This window comes from Tachysurus fulvidraco, chromosome 1, assembly GCF_022655615.1.
Source record: "Tachysurus fulvidraco isolate hzauxx_2018 chromosome 1, HZAU_PFXX_2.0, whole genome shotgun sequence".
Lineage (NCBI taxonomy): Eukaryota > Metazoa > Chordata > Actinopteri > Siluriformes > Bagridae > Tachysurus > Tachysurus fulvidraco.
This window is the reverse complement of record NC_062518.1, coordinates 27,259,854-27,278,459: the sequence shown is the minus strand read 5'-3', so window position 1 is coordinate 27,278,459 and position 18,606 is coordinate 27,259,854. Positions and strand designations below refer to the sequence as shown.

At 40.4% G+C, this 18,606-nt stretch overlaps 1 protein-coding gene across 1 annotated transcript in view; it reads left to right on the top strand.

Annotated features, from left to right (window-relative positions):
* The window catches only part of myom1a (myomesin 1a (skelemin)), a 32,839-nt gene extending 15,295 nt beyond the window's left edge, over positions 1–17,544 (top strand). Inside the window, exons 14-39 of the mRNA XM_047818412.1 lie at positions 418–617; positions 714–770; positions 989–1,113; positions 1,955–2,138; positions 2,643–2,817; positions 2,912–3,033; positions 4,531–4,727; positions 7,219–7,345; positions 7,772–7,947; positions 9,478–9,592; positions 9,681–9,837; positions 10,338–10,444; positions 10,691–10,735; positions 10,811–10,947; positions 11,026–11,170; positions 12,064–12,123; positions 12,209–12,276; positions 12,394–12,519; positions 13,268–13,355; positions 13,470–13,508; positions 13,994–14,099; positions 15,028–15,191; positions 15,368–15,404; positions 15,680–15,702; positions 16,022–16,077; positions 16,516–17,544. Coding sequence (XP_047674368.1) covers positions 418–617; positions 714–770; positions 989–1,113; positions 1,955–2,138; positions 2,643–2,817; positions 2,912–3,033; positions 4,531–4,727; positions 7,219–7,345; positions 7,772–7,947; positions 9,478–9,592; positions 9,681–9,837; positions 10,338–10,444; positions 10,691–10,735; positions 10,811–10,947; positions 11,026–11,170; positions 12,064–12,123; positions 12,209–12,276; positions 12,394–12,519; positions 13,268–13,355; positions 13,470–13,508; positions 13,994–14,099; positions 15,028–15,191; positions 15,368–15,404; positions 15,680–15,702; positions 16,022–16,077; positions 16,516–16,776 — 3,097 coding nt within the window. The 3' untranslated portion in view covers positions 16,777–17,544. The remainder of the gene's footprint in view (positions 1–417; positions 618–713; positions 771–988; positions 1,114–1,954; positions 2,139–2,642; positions 2,818–2,911; positions 3,034–4,530; positions 4,728–7,218; positions 7,346–7,771; positions 7,948–9,477; positions 9,593–9,680; positions 9,838–10,337; positions 10,445–10,690; positions 10,736–10,810; positions 10,948–11,025; positions 11,171–12,063; positions 12,124–12,208; positions 12,277–12,393; positions 12,520–13,267; positions 13,356–13,469; positions 13,509–13,993; positions 14,100–15,027; positions 15,192–15,367; positions 15,405–15,679; positions 15,703–16,021; positions 16,078–16,515) is intronic.
* Positions 17,545–18,606: the final 1,062 nt, after the last annotated feature.

The following is an 18,606-nucleotide window of genomic DNA, read 5'->3' as shown; positions in this document are numbered from 1 at the left end:
ATAAAAGTGTCGATAGCCTGGAAATAAGATTCTTTTTCATTATTACTTGTTGGTTTTCATTTCCAAATAATCTAAATAAAAAAAGACAGGACATTTTACAACTACGAAATAGAAACATTTGCATCATTATTATCCCCCGTATGCAATATTTTGACATTAATGGGATTAACATCTCATCGAATTATAATACAGGAAGTCTGGTTTGCTTGTTGTTCATATAAATCAAAGACAATTGCAAAATACTGTGGTGCAATTAGTGAGGAAGAGAAGAGGTGTGTTTCAGGCACTAGTTTAGTTGATTTATTTCATGGAAACATAATGGATCATTGCAGAGTCGAATGTCGACAGGGTGTAATTCGGTGGTAAGGTTTTATAAAATGCTTTTAACGTAGAAAATAATTAACGTGCTGTTTGCAGGTGTGAGGTTGGCACTCATCACTGGAGCCAGTGTAATGACACTCCAGTAAAATATGCCCGTTTTCCAGTAACCGGGCTCATAGAGGGACGCACTTACATTTTCCGAGTGAGCGCTCTGAACCTGGCCGGGGTGAGTCGCCCTTCTCGTGTCTCTGACCCTGTAGTTGCCATGGACCCGGCTGACCGGGCCCGTCTCAGAGGTGAGAGATGTTTTTTCTTTACACTATTTTTTGGGTTCAGTGCTATATAGATTGATGTATTGAATTGTATTTCTTTCTTATTACTCTTTACATTAGCTGGTATTTCTGCTCCATGGACCGGTATGATCAAATTTACTGAGGAAGATCCCACAGGTAAGAACTAATCTAATCAATAATATGTAATATGTGTGTATACTGTAGACATTTGCTTTCTTGTGTTTGTTATAGTCAGAGAGATCTACAATACACATAAAAGCAATTTCAACAAGAATAGAGGTTATTAAGGACATTACTCTCTCTCTCTCTCTCTCTCTCTCTCTCTCTCTCTCTCTCTCTCTCTCTCTCTCTCTCTCTCTCTCTCTCTCTGTCAGTCGGTGTAATCCCTGGGCCTGCTACTGATCTAGCTGTGACTGAGGCCACTAAGAGCTATGTGGTGCTCAGCTGGAATCCTCCTGTGCAGAGAGGACATGAAGGAGTTATGTATTATGTGGAGAAGGTGAGCAAATATATAAAAAGGACATGCCATGGCCTGCACTCTCACTTTCCGATCATAACGACAGATACGAAGTCCCTACGTTTCTATGAATCCGTTAATTTGTTTATCAAAGGAAGGATCATTTTTACAGCTGTATAAAGTTACCCTAATATAAAGGTTACCAGACCGAATCACAGTGAAGTGCCGTGAAAGCAGAACGAGCATCTGTGACAAAATTGCATTTTTTAAAAATCTTTTTGCCATTATTTGCCCGGTAATAATAATAATAATAAAAGTTTTATGTAACATGTTATGATAGCGTAAATCATCACCATTCAATATACCTTTATATGCGAAGAAAAATCCACAGATCCACAGAATACTTACTTATATTCTAAACATAATCCATCCATTTATATATTAGGCTTTTTTTTTATTTAAGTAAGTAAAATAATCTGTTATTTAAGAATGTATGTGATATCGTTTTCATTAGATTTAAATCGCCATTATTTATAGACCTACTTGTTAATGAGTTATTGAGGTGGATGAAGATTTAACAAAATACAGGGATCACAGACCCTTTGACTCTGCTCCGAGACCCCTGATTAAGAATCGTGACGATAAACAACAGGAAAAACCTTTTCTTTATTCTCAAACAAAGCTAACTAGCAAAGACGCTGGTTTCAAATATCTTTCAAATCCGTTTCCCTCAATTTTTCTTGAATCTCTCCATCGTCAGTAATTCACACTGACAAGAAATACACTAAGAACTGCTATATGAGAATTGTTCTGCTGGGAGATTGAACACAACCTTGACCCAGTTCTAACACTGTGACTGGATGTACTGTTTGTTCATTCACAGTGTATGGTTGGCACCGACACCTGGCAGAGGGTGAACACTGGGATGCCAGCAAAGTCACCTCGCTTTGCCCTTTTTGACTTGGCTGAGGGCAAATCCTACACCTTCCGCGTGCGTTGCTGCAACTCCGCAGGTGTGAGCGAGCCGTCTGAGGAAACCGGAGCCACGACGGTCGGCGACAGATTGGGTAAGAGTACGATTCGACCTTAATGTCACGAACCTTTGCTGCGCTGATATCCACACTGAGTTATTTATTTAGGATATTGTCCTGTATGTCAGCATGCCTCATCTGTGTTTCTACTAATACCACAGATTCCTGAGTTCACCAACAGGAATGCTTTTACCAGGAATGGTTTTTTTAAATATCTATGTTATTTACATCCTTAATCCTTGATTAACATTTAAATATACATAAATATCTTGTTCATAACCCATCAGCTTTATTTGTATACCTTTGATCGGCAATTAACGTTATTACATGTTCTGTACAGTACATGATGCTTATGCTTACAGTGTTAATTACTATTGGGTCTCATCTTATAGTGTTAATTGGCATTATCTTATCTGTATTTTATTTATATTGCCTTATTTGTTATCGGTAGTGAGCTAGTGGACTTTTAATTCGTTTTTGGACCCGAATGTTGTTTGGGTCGTCTTTATCTGCCCTCACTCTTCAGTCCAACTGTTTCAGACCTGCCCTCAGCACCAGGCCCTATCGTGCCCATCAGGAACACATCCTCGTCTGTTGTGGTGACCTGGAAAGCTTCTAAAGAGTCCAGAGAACTTGTGCGTTATTACGTGGAAGTCAGCGTCGTGGGTAGCAATGTGTGGGTGCCGTGCAATAACAAGCCGGTCAAAGACACCAGGTGAGTCTGCAGTTTTATATATCTTCTTGCATATTTATTACAAGTTGTTCCATTAAATTAGGATGTATATTTGAGTCGGAACTTTGATTTGTAGGTTTGTTTGTCACGGGCTGAAAACGGGAGACACCTGCGTGTTCAGAGTGAAGGCCGTGAACGCTGCTGGCTATAGCACTTATTCCAGCGAGTCTGAAACCTGCCTTGTAAAAGCGGCTATTGGTGAGTTCCATTTTAGTCCAAGTAAAGGAGGAAAACAAGTCTTTAGAGGTTAATGTAGGTGTCCACATGCGCTTTCTTTCTGCGTGCCAGATTCGTTTCTGGTGAATCAAATGGTTTATCTGATTGGTTATCAAACACAACGTGGTTATTAGGCTCATTTTCAGAAAGTTCAGCTTGGTCTCTATTCAGTTCAATTATATTTGTATGGCGCTTTAATGAATAGACAGCTCTACAGAAATGTATACATTTAGGATTTAAATTGATCATTAATAAGCAACCAGAGGCGATGAGAGTAATGAAAGAGAAGATATGAGGAAGAAACCTTGTGAGGAACCAGACTCCACATGAGAACTTGTTGCCAGCTTATTAGTTATCAGCTATTGACTGATGGAGACGAGTGAAAACTGCTTGTCTATGCATTAAAATAAATAGACATGTAAAGGTACAACTGGACACGCACTATCGGTATTAAAACAAAATGTGACTTTTGTTCTTATAATTTTTTCACAACCGCGGTTACGGTTTTGACTATTTGCACACTATTTGCACACTTTTCCGACATCTTTGAACGTTCATTTCCTCCAGTTTTCACCATCACTGCTCCATCACCATCTCCCCATTTTTCACCAGACCTCACAGTACATTATTTGTTTTTTTAAAGACACATTTTGACACAGCCAAATGATGCTGTTCACACTCTGAAGTGGACTTGCTGCATGTGCACTGCTCTCTAATAACAGATATCTCTAATATCTCGCCCCGTTATTCACCACTTAGGCCTAACCTCATTGAGCTCCGCGACTCAAGCAGCGATGTTGTTTCCTTGTGTGTTTTTCTTACTAACCTGCCTTGAATTCAGAGAGTGAATGGCACGAGCCTCTTGGAGCGTGTGACAGCGTGTCACTCTGCAATGCAGTATGTCCATGCTGTGTGTCTCTTGCTGTGTTTTGTAAATGACTTTAGGGCATGCGGTGTGTTGAACTTGAGGATGAGGGTCCAGAGCATTCCCAGAGTCCTGGCGGTGGGGGGGAGAGCAGAGTGAGTAGAAGCATGATCGGTACTGAATGTACTGTCGGAAAGTCATCTCTCTTATTAACTGTTAATCCAGCATATTCAAAATGCACAACAGGTAATGTGTGGCTTTTTTTTTTTTTAGATCCTTAATAAAACAATATCTGCAGAGAATGTTTCAGTGTACCGTCATGGATGGTTTTAAGGTTTTACAAGGTATTATCAGTGCACTTTAGAACGGTTTCTATTTGGAGCAGTGCTGGAAATTTGTAGTGATGGATCTCAGCTGAATAATTTAAGATCAATTTTCTTACTTAACTGTGTAAAAATGTACTGATTTTACCGATGTAAAAGGTATTGTTTAAGAGCAACAGCATCATTTCGCACATGATTTTCATAGTATTACACAGGATGGATAATATTGTGTGAATTGAGTCTCAACACAGCATAAATCTGGGATATTAACCTGAGCTGTTCTCTGTGCAGAGGTACCGTCTCCTCCTTCTGCTCTCACTATGGTGGAGCGTGTTCGTGACACCATGGTGTTGAACTGGCAGGCTCCTGCTAAAACCGGTGGAGCCGATATCAGGGGCTACTACCTGGACTACAGGACCGTTAAGGGCAGCGTTGTGAGCAAGTGGCACGAGATCAACACCAAGGCTGTGACTGGAACTAGCTATAAGGTAAACGCCTAAGAATGAGGACGGCCCTGTATGAAAGTTTATTTCATGTCAGATAAATCGAGCAGATACATTCAAATCCTTCATTATTATAGTACAGTCTGAATTCAATTCAATTCAATTCAAGTTTATTTGTATAGCGCTTTTTACAATAGACATTGTCTCAAAGCAGCTTTACAGAGCATAAAAAGAAAGAAAAGAAAGTTCAATCAGCACACACTCGTATCAGAGTAGGAGCAGCATGTGGATTTCCCAACAACCTTTTAGAGATGCTGAATGATTAAAAGAAAGTATTTGAATTGTAGACATCAGCACTACAAATGAAATTTCTAATATGTACAATATGTACTTGTGAGAAGAAAAGGCATTCTTGACCTCAGTGGGATTATTAGTGTAAATTGAGGGAACGAGGAGTTTTCCAGTGTTTGGGTTCTACTGGGATTGATCCACCGCCTACATTACAAAGCAAAGAAAATCTGTGTGTGTGTGTGTGTGTGTGTGTTTGTGTGTTTGTGTGTGTGTGTGTGTGTGTGTGTGTGTGTGTGTGTGTGTGTGTGTGTGTGTGTGTGTGTGTGTGTGTGTGTGTGTGTGTGTATGGCTCTGTTGGCCTGCAGAGGGTCCCACAGGTCTGTTTATGGATTAGAGCTGTAATGAGATCTACATTGCCAGACAACTTGAATCCGTATTAAATATTAACATTTTAAATAAAGAATGCATTTTTAAAAATGAATCTATTTAGGAGAACATTACACACACTTACACACTTACACTTACGGTTAGACAGTGTTTTATTCTTTAGATTTAAATACTACTATTACTACATGTTCAGTACTAATAATGTTTCCAAAAATGTAAATTTCCAGTAAATGAATCTTTTTCACCATGTTAAGGTTTCTGTGAGAATAAGAATAATGGGGAGTAGTTCTCCTCTCTGTCACCAGATCAATCACTAATCAGGATAATCCACTAAGTATTGAGAAACAATTAATAAAGTCATAACCTGTGATTTAATACAATGTGATATAAAACTGTTTAAAAAGAGGAAAGCTCTGTAAAGCTTGGAATAGAAGGCTCTCAGGCACAGAGAGGCAAGAAGAGGATATAGCAATAAATTTGCTAAAAAGAGAGAGTCTGTGTGTGTGTGAGTGTGTGTGTGTGTGTGTGTGTGTGTGTGTGTGTGTGTGTGTGTGGTGTGTGTGTGTGTGTCTGTGTGTGTCTGTGTGTGTGTGTGTGTCTTTGTGTGTTTGTGTGTGTCTATGTGTGTATGTCTGTGTGTGTGTCTGTGTGTGTGTGTCTGTGTGTTTGTGTGTGTGTGTCTGTTTGTGTGTGTGTGTGTGTGTCTATGTGTGTCTCTGTGTGTTTGTGTGTGTCTGTGTGTGTGTGTCTGTGTGTGTCTGTGTGTGTGTGTGTGTGTGTCTGTGTGTGTGTGTGTATGTGTGTGTGTGTGTGTGTGTGGTGTGTGTGTGTGTGTCTGTGTGTGTCTGTGTGTGTGTGTGTGTCTTTGTGTGTTTGTGTGTGTCTATGTGTGTATGTCTGTGTGTGTCTGTGTGTGTGTCTGTGTGTTTGTGTGTGTGTCTGTTTGTGTGTGTGTGTGTGTGTCTATGTGTGTCTCTGTGTGTGTCTATGTGTGTCTCTGTGTGTGTTTGTGTGTGTCTGTGTGTGTCTGTGTGTGTGCCTGTGTGTGTTTGTGTCTGTCTGTGTGTGTCTATGTGTGTGTGTTTGTGTGTGTCTGTGTGTGTGTCTGTGTTTGTGTGTGTGTGTGTCTGTGTGTGTCTGTGTGTGTGTCTGTGTGTGTCTGTGTGTGTGCCTGTGTGTGTTTGTGTCTGTCTGTGTGTGTGTCTATGTGTGTGTGTTTGTGTGTGTGTCTGTGTGTGTATCTGTGTGTGTTTGTGTGTGTGTGTGTGTCTGTGTGTGTGCCTGTGTGTGTTTGTGTCTGTCTGTGTGTGTGTGTCTATGTGTGTGTGTTTGTGTGTCTGTATGTGTGTGTCTGTGTGTGTGTGTGTGTGTGTGTGTGTGTGTGTGTGTGTGTGTGTGTGTGTGTGTGTGTGTGTGTGTGTGTTGTGCTATTGCCATCTCAAGTGGTATATGCAGTCACTTAGGAGCCATTTGGGAGCTCTGCAGGAATGCAGGATTTTATATGTATGTATTTAGTGAGTGTATGGCTCTTAGCATGGCTCATGGTTTCACAGATGCCAATTGGGGTTTTCAGCTTGAGAGTATGCTTGGAGTGCTGGTGGTGGTGCTGGTGGTGGTGGTGGTGGTGGCAAATAGTGTGTCACTAATGCTAAAAACAGCCCTGGTGTACACTCTCCCACTTTACACACAGATATGCCTGAAACCATTCAGCTGATTCAGAATAATACATTTATTGGAATTGTTAAATCTTTCCAATGCAGTGTTAGGTTTTCGTTTCTAAGTTGGAATAAAACATGCTTATTCTGCACGGAATTTACGACTTTTAAATGACTTTCCCTCTCTCCCTGTGTGTGTTCAGGTAGAGAACCTGAAGGAGAACGTATTGTACCAGTTCCAGGTTCGTGCAGTTAACCAGGCTGGTATTAGCGAGTCCTGCATCACCAGTGTTGCCTTTGAGTGTAAGGAGTGGACTGTTGCATTGCCAGGTAAATTATTCAGCCGAACCAAACTCTCCTGTGTGATGATGCTGGATAAAATCAGCACCTAGTCACCTACAGGTCACCGTTTCATGTCAGTCAAATGATTCACAGACTGTCTCTATTGAGCTTGTGATGGTTTATAGCTAGTATCAATCACTTAGCATTAACACAATAATCCTTTATTGATTGCTCTGTATATAGTTTTAAAAAGTCTTTCAGATCTATAGTAATTAATACATGTGTGTGTGAAGATTGTGATAAATGGAAAATGGCCTTCAGGTGTCTCCATTTACAAGCGTATAGCGTGTGATCAGATGACATCCCCAAGTCCCGACTAATCTTTATTCTGTGTTTAATTATCACACTACCCTTTTAGTACGTGCTGTAAATCAGCATTGTTAAGTTCTTGTCTTTTTTGTCGGTGTAACGCAGGCCCTCCTCATGGGCTTCACATGCTGGAGGTGAGAAAGGATTCACTGGTGCTGCTTTGGGAGCCTCCCACGTTCACCGGCCGCAGCCCCATCACCGGCTACTACGTGGACATCAAGGAGGGGAATGGCAAATGGATAGGCGTTCAGGATAGATCCACCAATAATACATACCTGCAGGTTAGGCTGGAAAGATTCAACTCAATTCAATTCAAATTTATTTGTATGCCGCTTTTTACAATCGACATCGTCTCAAAGCAGCTTTACAGAACATAAACATAGGACAAAAGGTTATTATAAAGAATAATAGAAAGATTAATAGAATACAAAATTCAAGATTATTATTAGATATATTTAGTTCACAATGTTCTGAGGTGACTCAGGCAGCAGTGGCAAGGAAAATCTCCCTTAGACGGTAAAGGAAGAAACCTTGAGAGGAACTAACAGTCGTGATGAAGATTTCATTTGTAGGTCTGAAACTGACATATGTTTCTCGATCAGAAGTATATGATCTGATTCCTTTAGAAAATGCACAGCTTCTTTTACCAAACATGCTAAAAGGAAAACTACTAAATTTGAAAGAATTATAACGTGAAAGCATTCCGATTATCGGCATTTTCCATATCTGTCTGTGTGTCATCGCTTTAGGTAAAAGGCATTTGCTGAATAATTCAGTACGGTTTGTTAAGTCACTTACATTTGTAAATTAATCTGATTCTTTTTTCTTTGGTCCTTTAAACCAGTGGTCCCCAACCCCCGGGCCGCAGACCGGTACCGGTCCTTGGACCAAATGGTACCGGGCCGCCCAAGGAACATTAAATTATTTCCATTCTATTTACTGTGGTGTATTTCTCTCGGGTTTGTGCGACTTTCCATGGACGAGAGGTTGTGCGACTTTCCATGGACGGGAGCTGAGAGACGTCACCTAAAGCCGCACCAATACCGCACATGCGCAATATATCGCTCTTGTCTCTGTTCACCGGTACTTTCTTATGTTTAACAGTGCTTGGTGTACGTGTATATTGTGTTTGCTCAAATTTAACCCACAAATTAGCAAAAATGAGTACGAAACAGACGTCGTTAGACAGTTAGAAACTCTGCCGGTGTTCTGGATTAAAGTCTTGACGGAATACCCTGAGATTGCCACCACAGCACTTAAATCCCTATCGCCATTTCCGACATGCTATCTGTGTGAAGCGGGGTTTTCTGCAGTGACAGCAACCAAAACAAAACAACGGGATAAACTGGACCCCCCACCCCCAGCGGGCCGTGGTAAAATTATCAAACATTGACCGGTCTGCGGCGAAAAAAAGGTTGGGGACCACTGCTTTAAACCTTGTAGAACTGTGTGTAAGTGCTCTTCTTGGTTTTGGCCATGTGATGGCGTAGGAACATCACAGATCAGACAATCAGAGAGTCAGCATCTGAATATATAGAAGTATACAACCCGACACATCCAGAAACATTCCAGAAACGTTCCAGAAATGTTCCAGAGATGTAAAAATACTATTACAATTCCAGTAATTCAAATACAAATCATGGTTGTGGGGATCTTTAGGTAGCCACAGACCAATACACATATAGCTAATGAGTGTGTACCACATTAGAGACAGTTTCTACTGCATGGAATATTAAATAACTGTTGCATAGACTGTTATGAAGGCTGTTATGATGTGTGTTATTAATACTAGAAACCTTTCTGTGACCCAGATATCTGGCCTAAAGGAAGGTGCCTCCTACACACTGCGTGTCCATGCTAAGAACATCGCAGGTGTTGGTGGACCCTCTGAAGCTACAGCCCCCGTCATCGCGCAGACTCGGCCCGGTAAATAAAGCAATTGAATAAACCGATCTATCTCTTTTATCACGTTTCCCATGATTGGTTTTAAAATGCCGTTTTCATGACTCCTCAGGCACTAACGAGATTGTGGTGGATGTGGATGACGACGGCGTGATCTCGCTGATCTTCGAGTGCTCCGAGATGACTGAAAGTTCTCAGTTTGTGTGGTCAAAGAACTACAAAGCTCTCACTGATACATCCCGTCTCACTGTGGAAACAGTCAAGGGAAAGTAAGTTTTCGCTTTAGTTGTTTCCTTTTTTTTTCACACCTCGTGTTGTTTATCTGGCTTCGTGTTCTCGGGAAGATCTATAGTCCCTTTGTTCTTTGGAGAAAGGTTTAGTCACGTGGCACACGGTAGACATTTAGCTGTTCTTTTGGGCCGTCGGACAATGCTGCGTGGGCGAGAGTGTGAGGATGAATAGTGGCAGGCTGTCGGGAATCCAGAAGAGACGTGTGTCACCTTTGTTTTGCCAGATGTGCTGCGAAAACCGTGACAGGATGAAAGTGGTAGGCGAAGTAGGGAGAGAGAAAACAACGAGGAACGGGTGCAGAAAGGGAAATAATAAGCCAAATTCATTGGTGTCGTTTAACCTTTGAAGAAAAGAAAAAGGCTAATTAGTGTTACTGAAATTTTAAAAAAGGTTTCTTCGGCAAGCACCTTGCACAATTTATGCGATGTACACTATAACAGTGTCTTCCTGCCACTCATCACAGTTGATGTGTCCTCAGATCCAGAGCCATCTTTAATGATCCTTCACTGGAGGACCTGGGCATCTACTCCTGTGTTGTCACCAACACTGATGGCATTTCTGCCAGCTACACACTGACAGAGGAGGGTGAGTCACTCTCTCCGACTCTCTGGTTAATGATGGAGATATTCTATCTCCTTCTCATAATATTTTCCAGAAGCTAATGCGTCATGTCTTCTTTTAAACCATAACAAGTGAAGGACATGCATGCACACATCAAAGCCTTGTATGTAACTTGCTTGATAAAGCGGTGCAGATTGTATTTAAAGTAAAAAATACAGTATGACGTACAGTACGCGAAGTAACGGAAAGCATTTTTCAAATATTCTATAGGTCTGAGGCGCTTGTTGGACATCAGCCATGACCACAAGTTCCCCAGTAAGTACAGAACAATAACAAAAACAACAAAGTTGGCATGCAGCAATACTTATAACCCTAATGTTTTCCTTGCAGTTATTCCTTTCAAGACCGAAATGTCTGTTGAGCTACAGGAAAAAGGACGTGTGCGTTTCTGGGCACAGGTTGCTAAGTTTACCTCTAAATGCCAAGTGGAGTATGTTTTCAATGATAACATCATTACTCAAGGAAAGGTATGTGACTAGACTTGTTTTTTTTCATGGTTTTTTTTTCTGTCACACCCTGATCCACTCATGATCCTAATTCCTCAGAAATACACCATGAATTTTGACACCAAAACCGGCATCATCGAGATGTTCATGGACTCTTTGGAAATCACCGATGAAGGAACGTTCACTTTTAACCTCGTCGATGGCAAAGCTACCGGTCGCACCAGTTTGGTGCTCATTGGAAAAGGTAGTAATAGTAAAAATGTACCTGTAACTTTTCATCCTGTCAAAACCTTCTTCAGAAACCACTCTGTGTAGTCAGACATGTCCTCTAGAGGGCAGGAAAAGATCGTACAAAAGCGTGCAGCTCTCACGGGAGTATTATTAGTGGCTTAGTTCAGGACATCCGTTAGCATACACAGCATTCCCTTAACTGCTGATTGAACTTTATCAGGCTTTACTGATTGATCATGGTGCTCCATTATTGGGTGCCACTGTATCACATTTAGCTCCGAGTCCATTATCGGCTAAACTCTAACGACTGTTCTTACGTAGTCCATCTTATAGAGCGATACCGCAGCTTTGTGCTACCTCTTCCAGGTAAATTAATGGTATTTATAGGTCACTGCTGGTATTATAGATCAGGAGGAGTGCATCTGATCCGAATTTCAAACCAACGTCTGAAATTAAATTCGATATCTGATCGAATCAAACAAAAACGCAAAAATCAAACAAACGCCACTCCATTCGGCAGAGATCACGATTTTTAAAAAGTTTGTTTTTTTTACTATACAATTACAATTTTTACTATAGTTCTGAAAGCTACAGTATTGTTACTATTTTGCATGTATCTCAACCTCAAGAAAGGATTTCAACCCATTAGTGAAAAAGGAAGAAAACTAACAACTGGGTGTCCAAGAGAGCAAAACCATCCATGCTGTGAGGAAGAGAAGGATGGGAGGTTTTGCTTTCCTGTCAGTCACAGAAACACTATACGGTTGTGGGCGTGTTAGAGCACGTGTATATAGAAGAGGGTAGATAGCATTTTCCTCAGGGTCCATACATAATGCTACTTATGTCTCGCTAGTAAAATAAATGTGCCAGATGTATAAATCCAGACATTTTGTTTTCACAATACAGAGTTCACCGAGCTTCAGAAGAAGTCTGAGTTTGAGCGAGCCGAGTGGGTCAGGAGACAAGGTACTCCACGTAGCATTTCAATGCTGAATAACTTCTTAACCATCGACTTTTTCAACAATGTCACCCTGTCGATTCTCACATCCAGGTCCTCACTTTGTGGAATACCTCAGTTTTGAGGTCACCCAAGAATGTAACGTGTACCTAAAATGCAGGGTGAGGTTGTGCAAGATTTAATGATTTTTTTCTCCCTCTCCAAGGTCAGTCGGATTAATATTTTATCTCCGCTTCTTCCCCTCGATTCCCCTCCTTCTCCTACTCTCATCTCTTCAGGTAGGAAATATCAAAGCTGAAACGGAGATAACCTGGTTTAAGGATGGAATCGAGATTGCGGAGGATGACGAAGATGCTCAGAAAATTGCCATTGCAGATGCTGTGCTGTCCTTCAACATCGGCAAGGTCAGGCAGCTGCAAGGCATTGTGGGGGAAAATGTACAGTAGGGTGAGCTTTGCTGGAAGCTTTGCTACAGGCTTCATCTGGTTAAAATCTGCTCATTTTACAACACCGACTCATTAAGAATGGAACATTTTTTATTTTCAACTTTATATCACGTTTTTATTGCACTTCAGGGCTATACCCTATAAATATTTTTCTGAAATACTTCTGACGGCACACAAATAGCCAAATAAACCGTTCTCTGTGTCACAACATGATTCTGAGAACGTCTAGATTCCCATTCATTTCTTGTAAACGGTAAACCATGCCAGAGACGATTAACGCTGATGTGTGTGGGTCTGTGGAGGTGAGCCTCCCACGCCGCACTTCCAGACTGCTATTGGCATTAACTTCAATATCTGTCTAATTTACAGCTTGTTAAAAAGAATGAAAAAGAAGTGAAAAAGAAACCTGCTGCTGAAGGAACCCCGAAGAAGCCCAAAGTTTGCAGCTTTTTCCTTTCTAAGTTATCGCCGAGTTTCATGTGATGTGGTTTTATGTGGTTTTATCTTTGTCGCCGTCGTCTCCTACTGTAGTTCTATGGCGTCCATGTGTGCCTGCAGCATCCGTGGCAGGAGAAAAGCTTGCCTTTTCGGATATATGTGACTGTTTTGTTCCGTTTTCGTATTCAAACCTATGTCGTATCTGCGCTGTGCTGTCCCTAGCGATGCTCTTTTCTTTCTCTGACGACTTCTATATTTCTCCATACAGCTTTCAAAGAAGGACGCAGGTGTGTATCAGGTGAAACTGTATGACGAGAGAGGAAAGGATAAGACTTTGTTGGATCTGACAGAAGCAGGTAGAAGTGTTTTATAACTGCTATTATTCTATTCATGTAAAGTATGAATCTTACAGTATGTGTTTCTGAAATGCTGGATCTGGGCTAACGTGTAAATTTGACTCTTCCCTGAAGGTTATAAAGCCGTGTTGAATGAAATGTTCAGAGTTATAGGTGAGTACTTTTTTTTCTGCTCCCTGATGTTAATGTGACAAATGAAAGGAACACCCTGATTAAATGAGTGTTAAAGGAGTACTGCATGATATAACAGAACTATTTATTTCCCACCGTGCTTAAAAGCATGTTTAAAAATGCTTAGCAGGCCCAGATGAGGTCGATTTTTGGATCAGAATGGCAAAAGGACTTTGCAGTGACTTTGAAGCAGGCTTTAATACTGGGGCTCAATATTCAGGCTCAAAGACTGCTAAACTGGCTGTGTTTCAATCAGAGCACAGGCTAAACTGATGTCTGAATTTAGGTCTGTGGGAAAGGTCTCAGTAAATAGGGTTGAGGTTTTTTTTTTCGTGCTTGAAAGTGCACATTGATCATGCCATATCTAAGAACAAATCAAACTGACTAAGCACCATGCTGTTTTTCTTTTAATTCGTCACACATCGCTGTGTCATACTAATTCTCTTTTGTTTTCTTTTTTGTCACAGCACACTCATCTACCGAATTGAAGGTTCAGAGCACCGAGCATGGAATCATCCTCTATTCGTTTGTCGTGTATCACACCGAGGAGCTCCCTGTTGGCTGGTTTCACAAGTAGGTTTTTTTTAAAAATTCGCTTTCATCTATCTGGCTCTTTTGTATGTGAAAATGTTGCTGTGAGAGTTAGAATGCAGACAGGCTGCGTTTCCCAGTAATAATCTGCTTGCAGACAGTGTTGAGTTCCATATAATGTGCTGATGGTCTGTGTAATATGCAGCTTGACACTAAAAGATAAAAGAATTCACATCATTGCAGTTTGTCTCAAGATGAATCTTTCAAACAATGGAAGTGAATATTCATCTTTAGTAACCACTTCTGATTTCTGGCTGATCAGGGATGCACAGTACTGTATCCACATCCTATACTGGGAGTAGTGGAAATGAGACAGTAAATGGGATGGCAGTTTATCAGAAAACACACATTCACACATTTATTGTGTAATTTACTATCATCGGTCCACCTCCCGACATGTTTTTGGGAAACAAGAAGACCCATGTGAACCAGTAGAACTCCCACAGAAAGCTCAGGATCAAACTGAGGACCCTGAAGGTGTGAGGCTGTTGTGCTACATAATGCATGACCGAACCGGCCATAAACAGGAAATGTTTAAATAAATCCCCAGAATATGAATTGCTAACTTCTCTCAGGTCATATGAAATTTGCCTCTAGACAGCTTTTATCTCCACCGCAATAGATCCACAAATGTGCAGTCAGGTGTGTCTTTTGAGAGCACAGCACTTTGAGGGAACAAAAGGCCAGCGAAAGTCTCTCTCTCGGGGTGAATTTGATAAAGCGGATTGTGTCGTGCATTTACAATCCACTACATGAAAGGCGAAGCACACAATGAAGTTTCTGCACATCCCTAAATGCTGGCAGGGTGTTTTTTCCCCTGTATGTCAGCTGTAGCAGTTATTCATCTGTATGAGTTTGATCGGGTGCCTCGACAGTGTCCTCTGACTCATACTCATTTGTGCCCATTCAGAGATGGCAAGATTTCATACTCAGACAGAGTGCAATGTGGAGTCACAGGAGAGCAGCTGTGGCTGAAAATCAATGAGCCCACAGACAAAGACAAGGGCAAGTATGCCATCGACATCTTCGCCGGCGAAGGCAGCGTCAGAAGAGTTCTTGACCTCACCGGCCAAGGTAAAGGCCTCGGGAGTTTCAAGCATTGTGTAGCTACATTGCTATGTGTCTCAGTGTGATTGAACTGTCAGTTTTAGACTGGAGGTTATTATTAGTCTACTTTTTTTTTTCAAATAAATATTTTCTTCAACGATAAAATATTTGTGTTTAACAATATCTACTCTATTCTATTCAAGTATGGGAAGAAGCCTATTCAGAGTTCCAGAGGCTGAAGTAAGTTAATTATGATACAATAAATGACCTGTGTCCTACTTTCAGATATCATTCACAAATTTTATATATATACATATATACTTATAGGAATTGTTGTTTTGACAAGAAGAAGAAAAAAACTCCTACTAAAGTCCTAAAATAGAAAATAACATCTGAGTACATCCTTATGACATAATCGGCTCAGGCTTTTTCTGACACCGACCGTATCACCTTAACAGGCTCTGATGCTATTTAAAGCCTTCACTAACAGTGTGCTTATCCATTTCCTTCCTCAGGGCTGCAGCTATTGCAGAGAGAAGTAAGTGATTGTCTCTGCTGTCATAGTTGTGTTCTTTCCTGCAGACAGCTTGTTTCTGAAAGCATGTGGATGCTATTTCAAGCCATTTCCTTACCTACTTGTGTAGGATGCGTATATAGTAGCGACGCAGGAAGAGATGCGTCTCCTGTCTGAATGTCTTGGGAATGTTTAGAGCCTATAGTCTGTGCTGTGACCTCACTTCATGTATTCATGTTTGAAAATATAATGACATCGAGGGCCAGGAGTAAGAAATTCCTTCAGACTGTACATTGATTTCCAAGAGGTTTGTTTACCGACTGCTTATTTTTTCATTCCACAGACCGAGCGCGTGTGATTGGAGGTCTGCCAGACGTGGTTACTATCCAGGAGGGCAAGGTAATATATCCCCAAGTACCCAGGATGCCAGAAAACCAAACCTCATTATCAAATTATCTCATTATTCCATTGTACCTCATCCTAAATTTGTTTTGTTTAGACTATTACAGAAGCAAAAGAGTTTTTTTGAATGATGTTATTTGTACAACAGCTCTGATTGGTCAGAAGGTGTGGTTAGTTTTCTATGAACAGCTGTAGTTCTAATCACAAGTTTATATCGAAGCAGACATTACTGTTCCTAGAGTAACAGCTTATTTTCAGCGACTGGTATGTTGGATGCAGCATATAAATGTGTTATTGGCAAATTGCTGCAATAAAATTGGAAAAGAATCAACTTAGGATCGCATCGCTCTGCTATCGATTATTTTTCCATAATATATACCGTAATTCTGTGTGTGATGTTGGTATTCAGGATTCTTATATTCTTTTCCTGTTCAGTCTTTGAACCTCACCGGCAACGTGTGGGGCGATCCTCTGCCTGAAGTCAGCTGGCTGAAAAATGACAAACAGCTGGTTCCTGATGACCACATCACACTTAAGCTAGAGCACGGCAGGTTTGCCAGCATCAACATCGCAGCAGTCAGTTCGTCTGACTCAGGCAAGTACGCCCTGCTGGTGAAGAACAAGTACGGCACTGAGGCTGGCGAGTTTACCGTCAGCGTCTACATACCAGAGGATGAGGCTGAAAAGAAAGAGTAGAAATATATATACTGTATACGCAAGCTGAAGGGGCCGTGATAAGACCAGTATGCATCCTAAAGCATTTTACTCCAAAGCATGCACAACCTCACTACATCATACGCACACAGACACGATAAAGCTGCTGACCAGTTAGCAGTAATAATAAACATCTGATATATCAGTCATAATAAACAGTGTGGTGATTTGAGTAGCATCAGATCTGAAACTCTTAGCTAAAACTCTCAGCACATTTAGACAGTTTTAATAAACCACTTACTCTGTTTTCTTTAGAAAACCATTGAAAAGGTGAACATGGTTTGAGATAAAATGCTTTAAATGTCACCATATTCATACAGAAAACTAGCATGTGCCTTTACTGCTTTAAAATGTTACCTGTTTGTGTTATTCGTGTGTCCATGTTATTTCCTGTTTAAACATTATTGTTACCTATGGGTCATCTCGCTATGACTGAGAAAAATCTTGAGCAACAGCTCAGCTAGGAGACGTAACGTTTTATTTTATTTTTTTTGCTTAAATGTATTCATTGTAATAGTACTGAAAGGAAAACTCTTGGAGATGATTACATAAGAAAGCCAGCACATTGTAGAAGTGTAATGACTTCTAACATACTCCGTAGCAGGATTTTAAGCTACACTAGTATTATATGGATGTGCTTCATTTCTATGGCAGTCTATATAAAGCAAAAGGCTTTGAAGGTTATACGCTGTCTGTTTATATCTTTTTGCAATATTGATGGTCAAATGTCACTCTGCATATGAAAAGAAAACACAGTGTAAATAAAGCCTTGAAAAGCAAAATAAAAGTGTATTTTATTGTTTAAAAATCTCTCAAAAACCATTTGAGACCTTGTCTCATATTAATTGCTGTGTAGCTACATATACAGACTCAGTCAATGTGTATTATAAACCAACTAAAAGCTTCATATACAATAGCACTCTTCTATAACACAATAACTCTGCTTTAACAGAATAACACTCTTTGACAGAATAACACTCTGCTGTAACAGAATAACAGTCTTTTTAACAGAATAAGACTGCTTTCACAGAAAAACACTCTTCTGTAACAGAATAACACTCTGCTTTAGCAGTATAACATTCTTCTGTGATAGTATAACACTCTTCTGTGACAGAATAACACTCTGCTGTAACAGAATAACACTCTTCTTTAACAGAATAACATTCTTCTGTAACAGATTAACACTTCTGTAACAGTATAACAATCTGCTTTGACAGTATAACACTCTTCTGTGACAGTATAACACTCTGCTGTGACAGAATAACACGATGCGACTGATTAACTCTATTGTGACAATAACACTTCTTTGACAGAATAACACTCTTCTGTAACAGAATAACACTCTGCTGTAACAGAATAACACTGCAGTGAAAGAATAACACTCTTCTGTAACAGAATCACACTCTTCTGTAACAGAATAACACTCTTCTTTAACAGAATAACATTCTTCTGTAACAGATTAACACTTCTGTAACAGTATAACAATCTGCTTTGACAGTATAACACTCTTCTGTGACAGTATAACACTCTGCTGTGACAGAATAACACGATGCGACTGATTAACTCTATTGTGACAATAACACTTCTTTGACAGAATAACACTCTTCTGTAACAGAATAACACTCTGCTGTAACAGAATAACACTGCAGTGAAAGAATAACACTCTTCTGTAACAGAATCACACTCTTCTGTAACAGAATAACACTCTTCTGTAACAGAATAACACTCTTCTGTAACAGAATAACACTCTTCTGTAACAGAATAACACTCTTCTGTGACAGAATAACTCTCTGCTTTGACAGAATAACACTG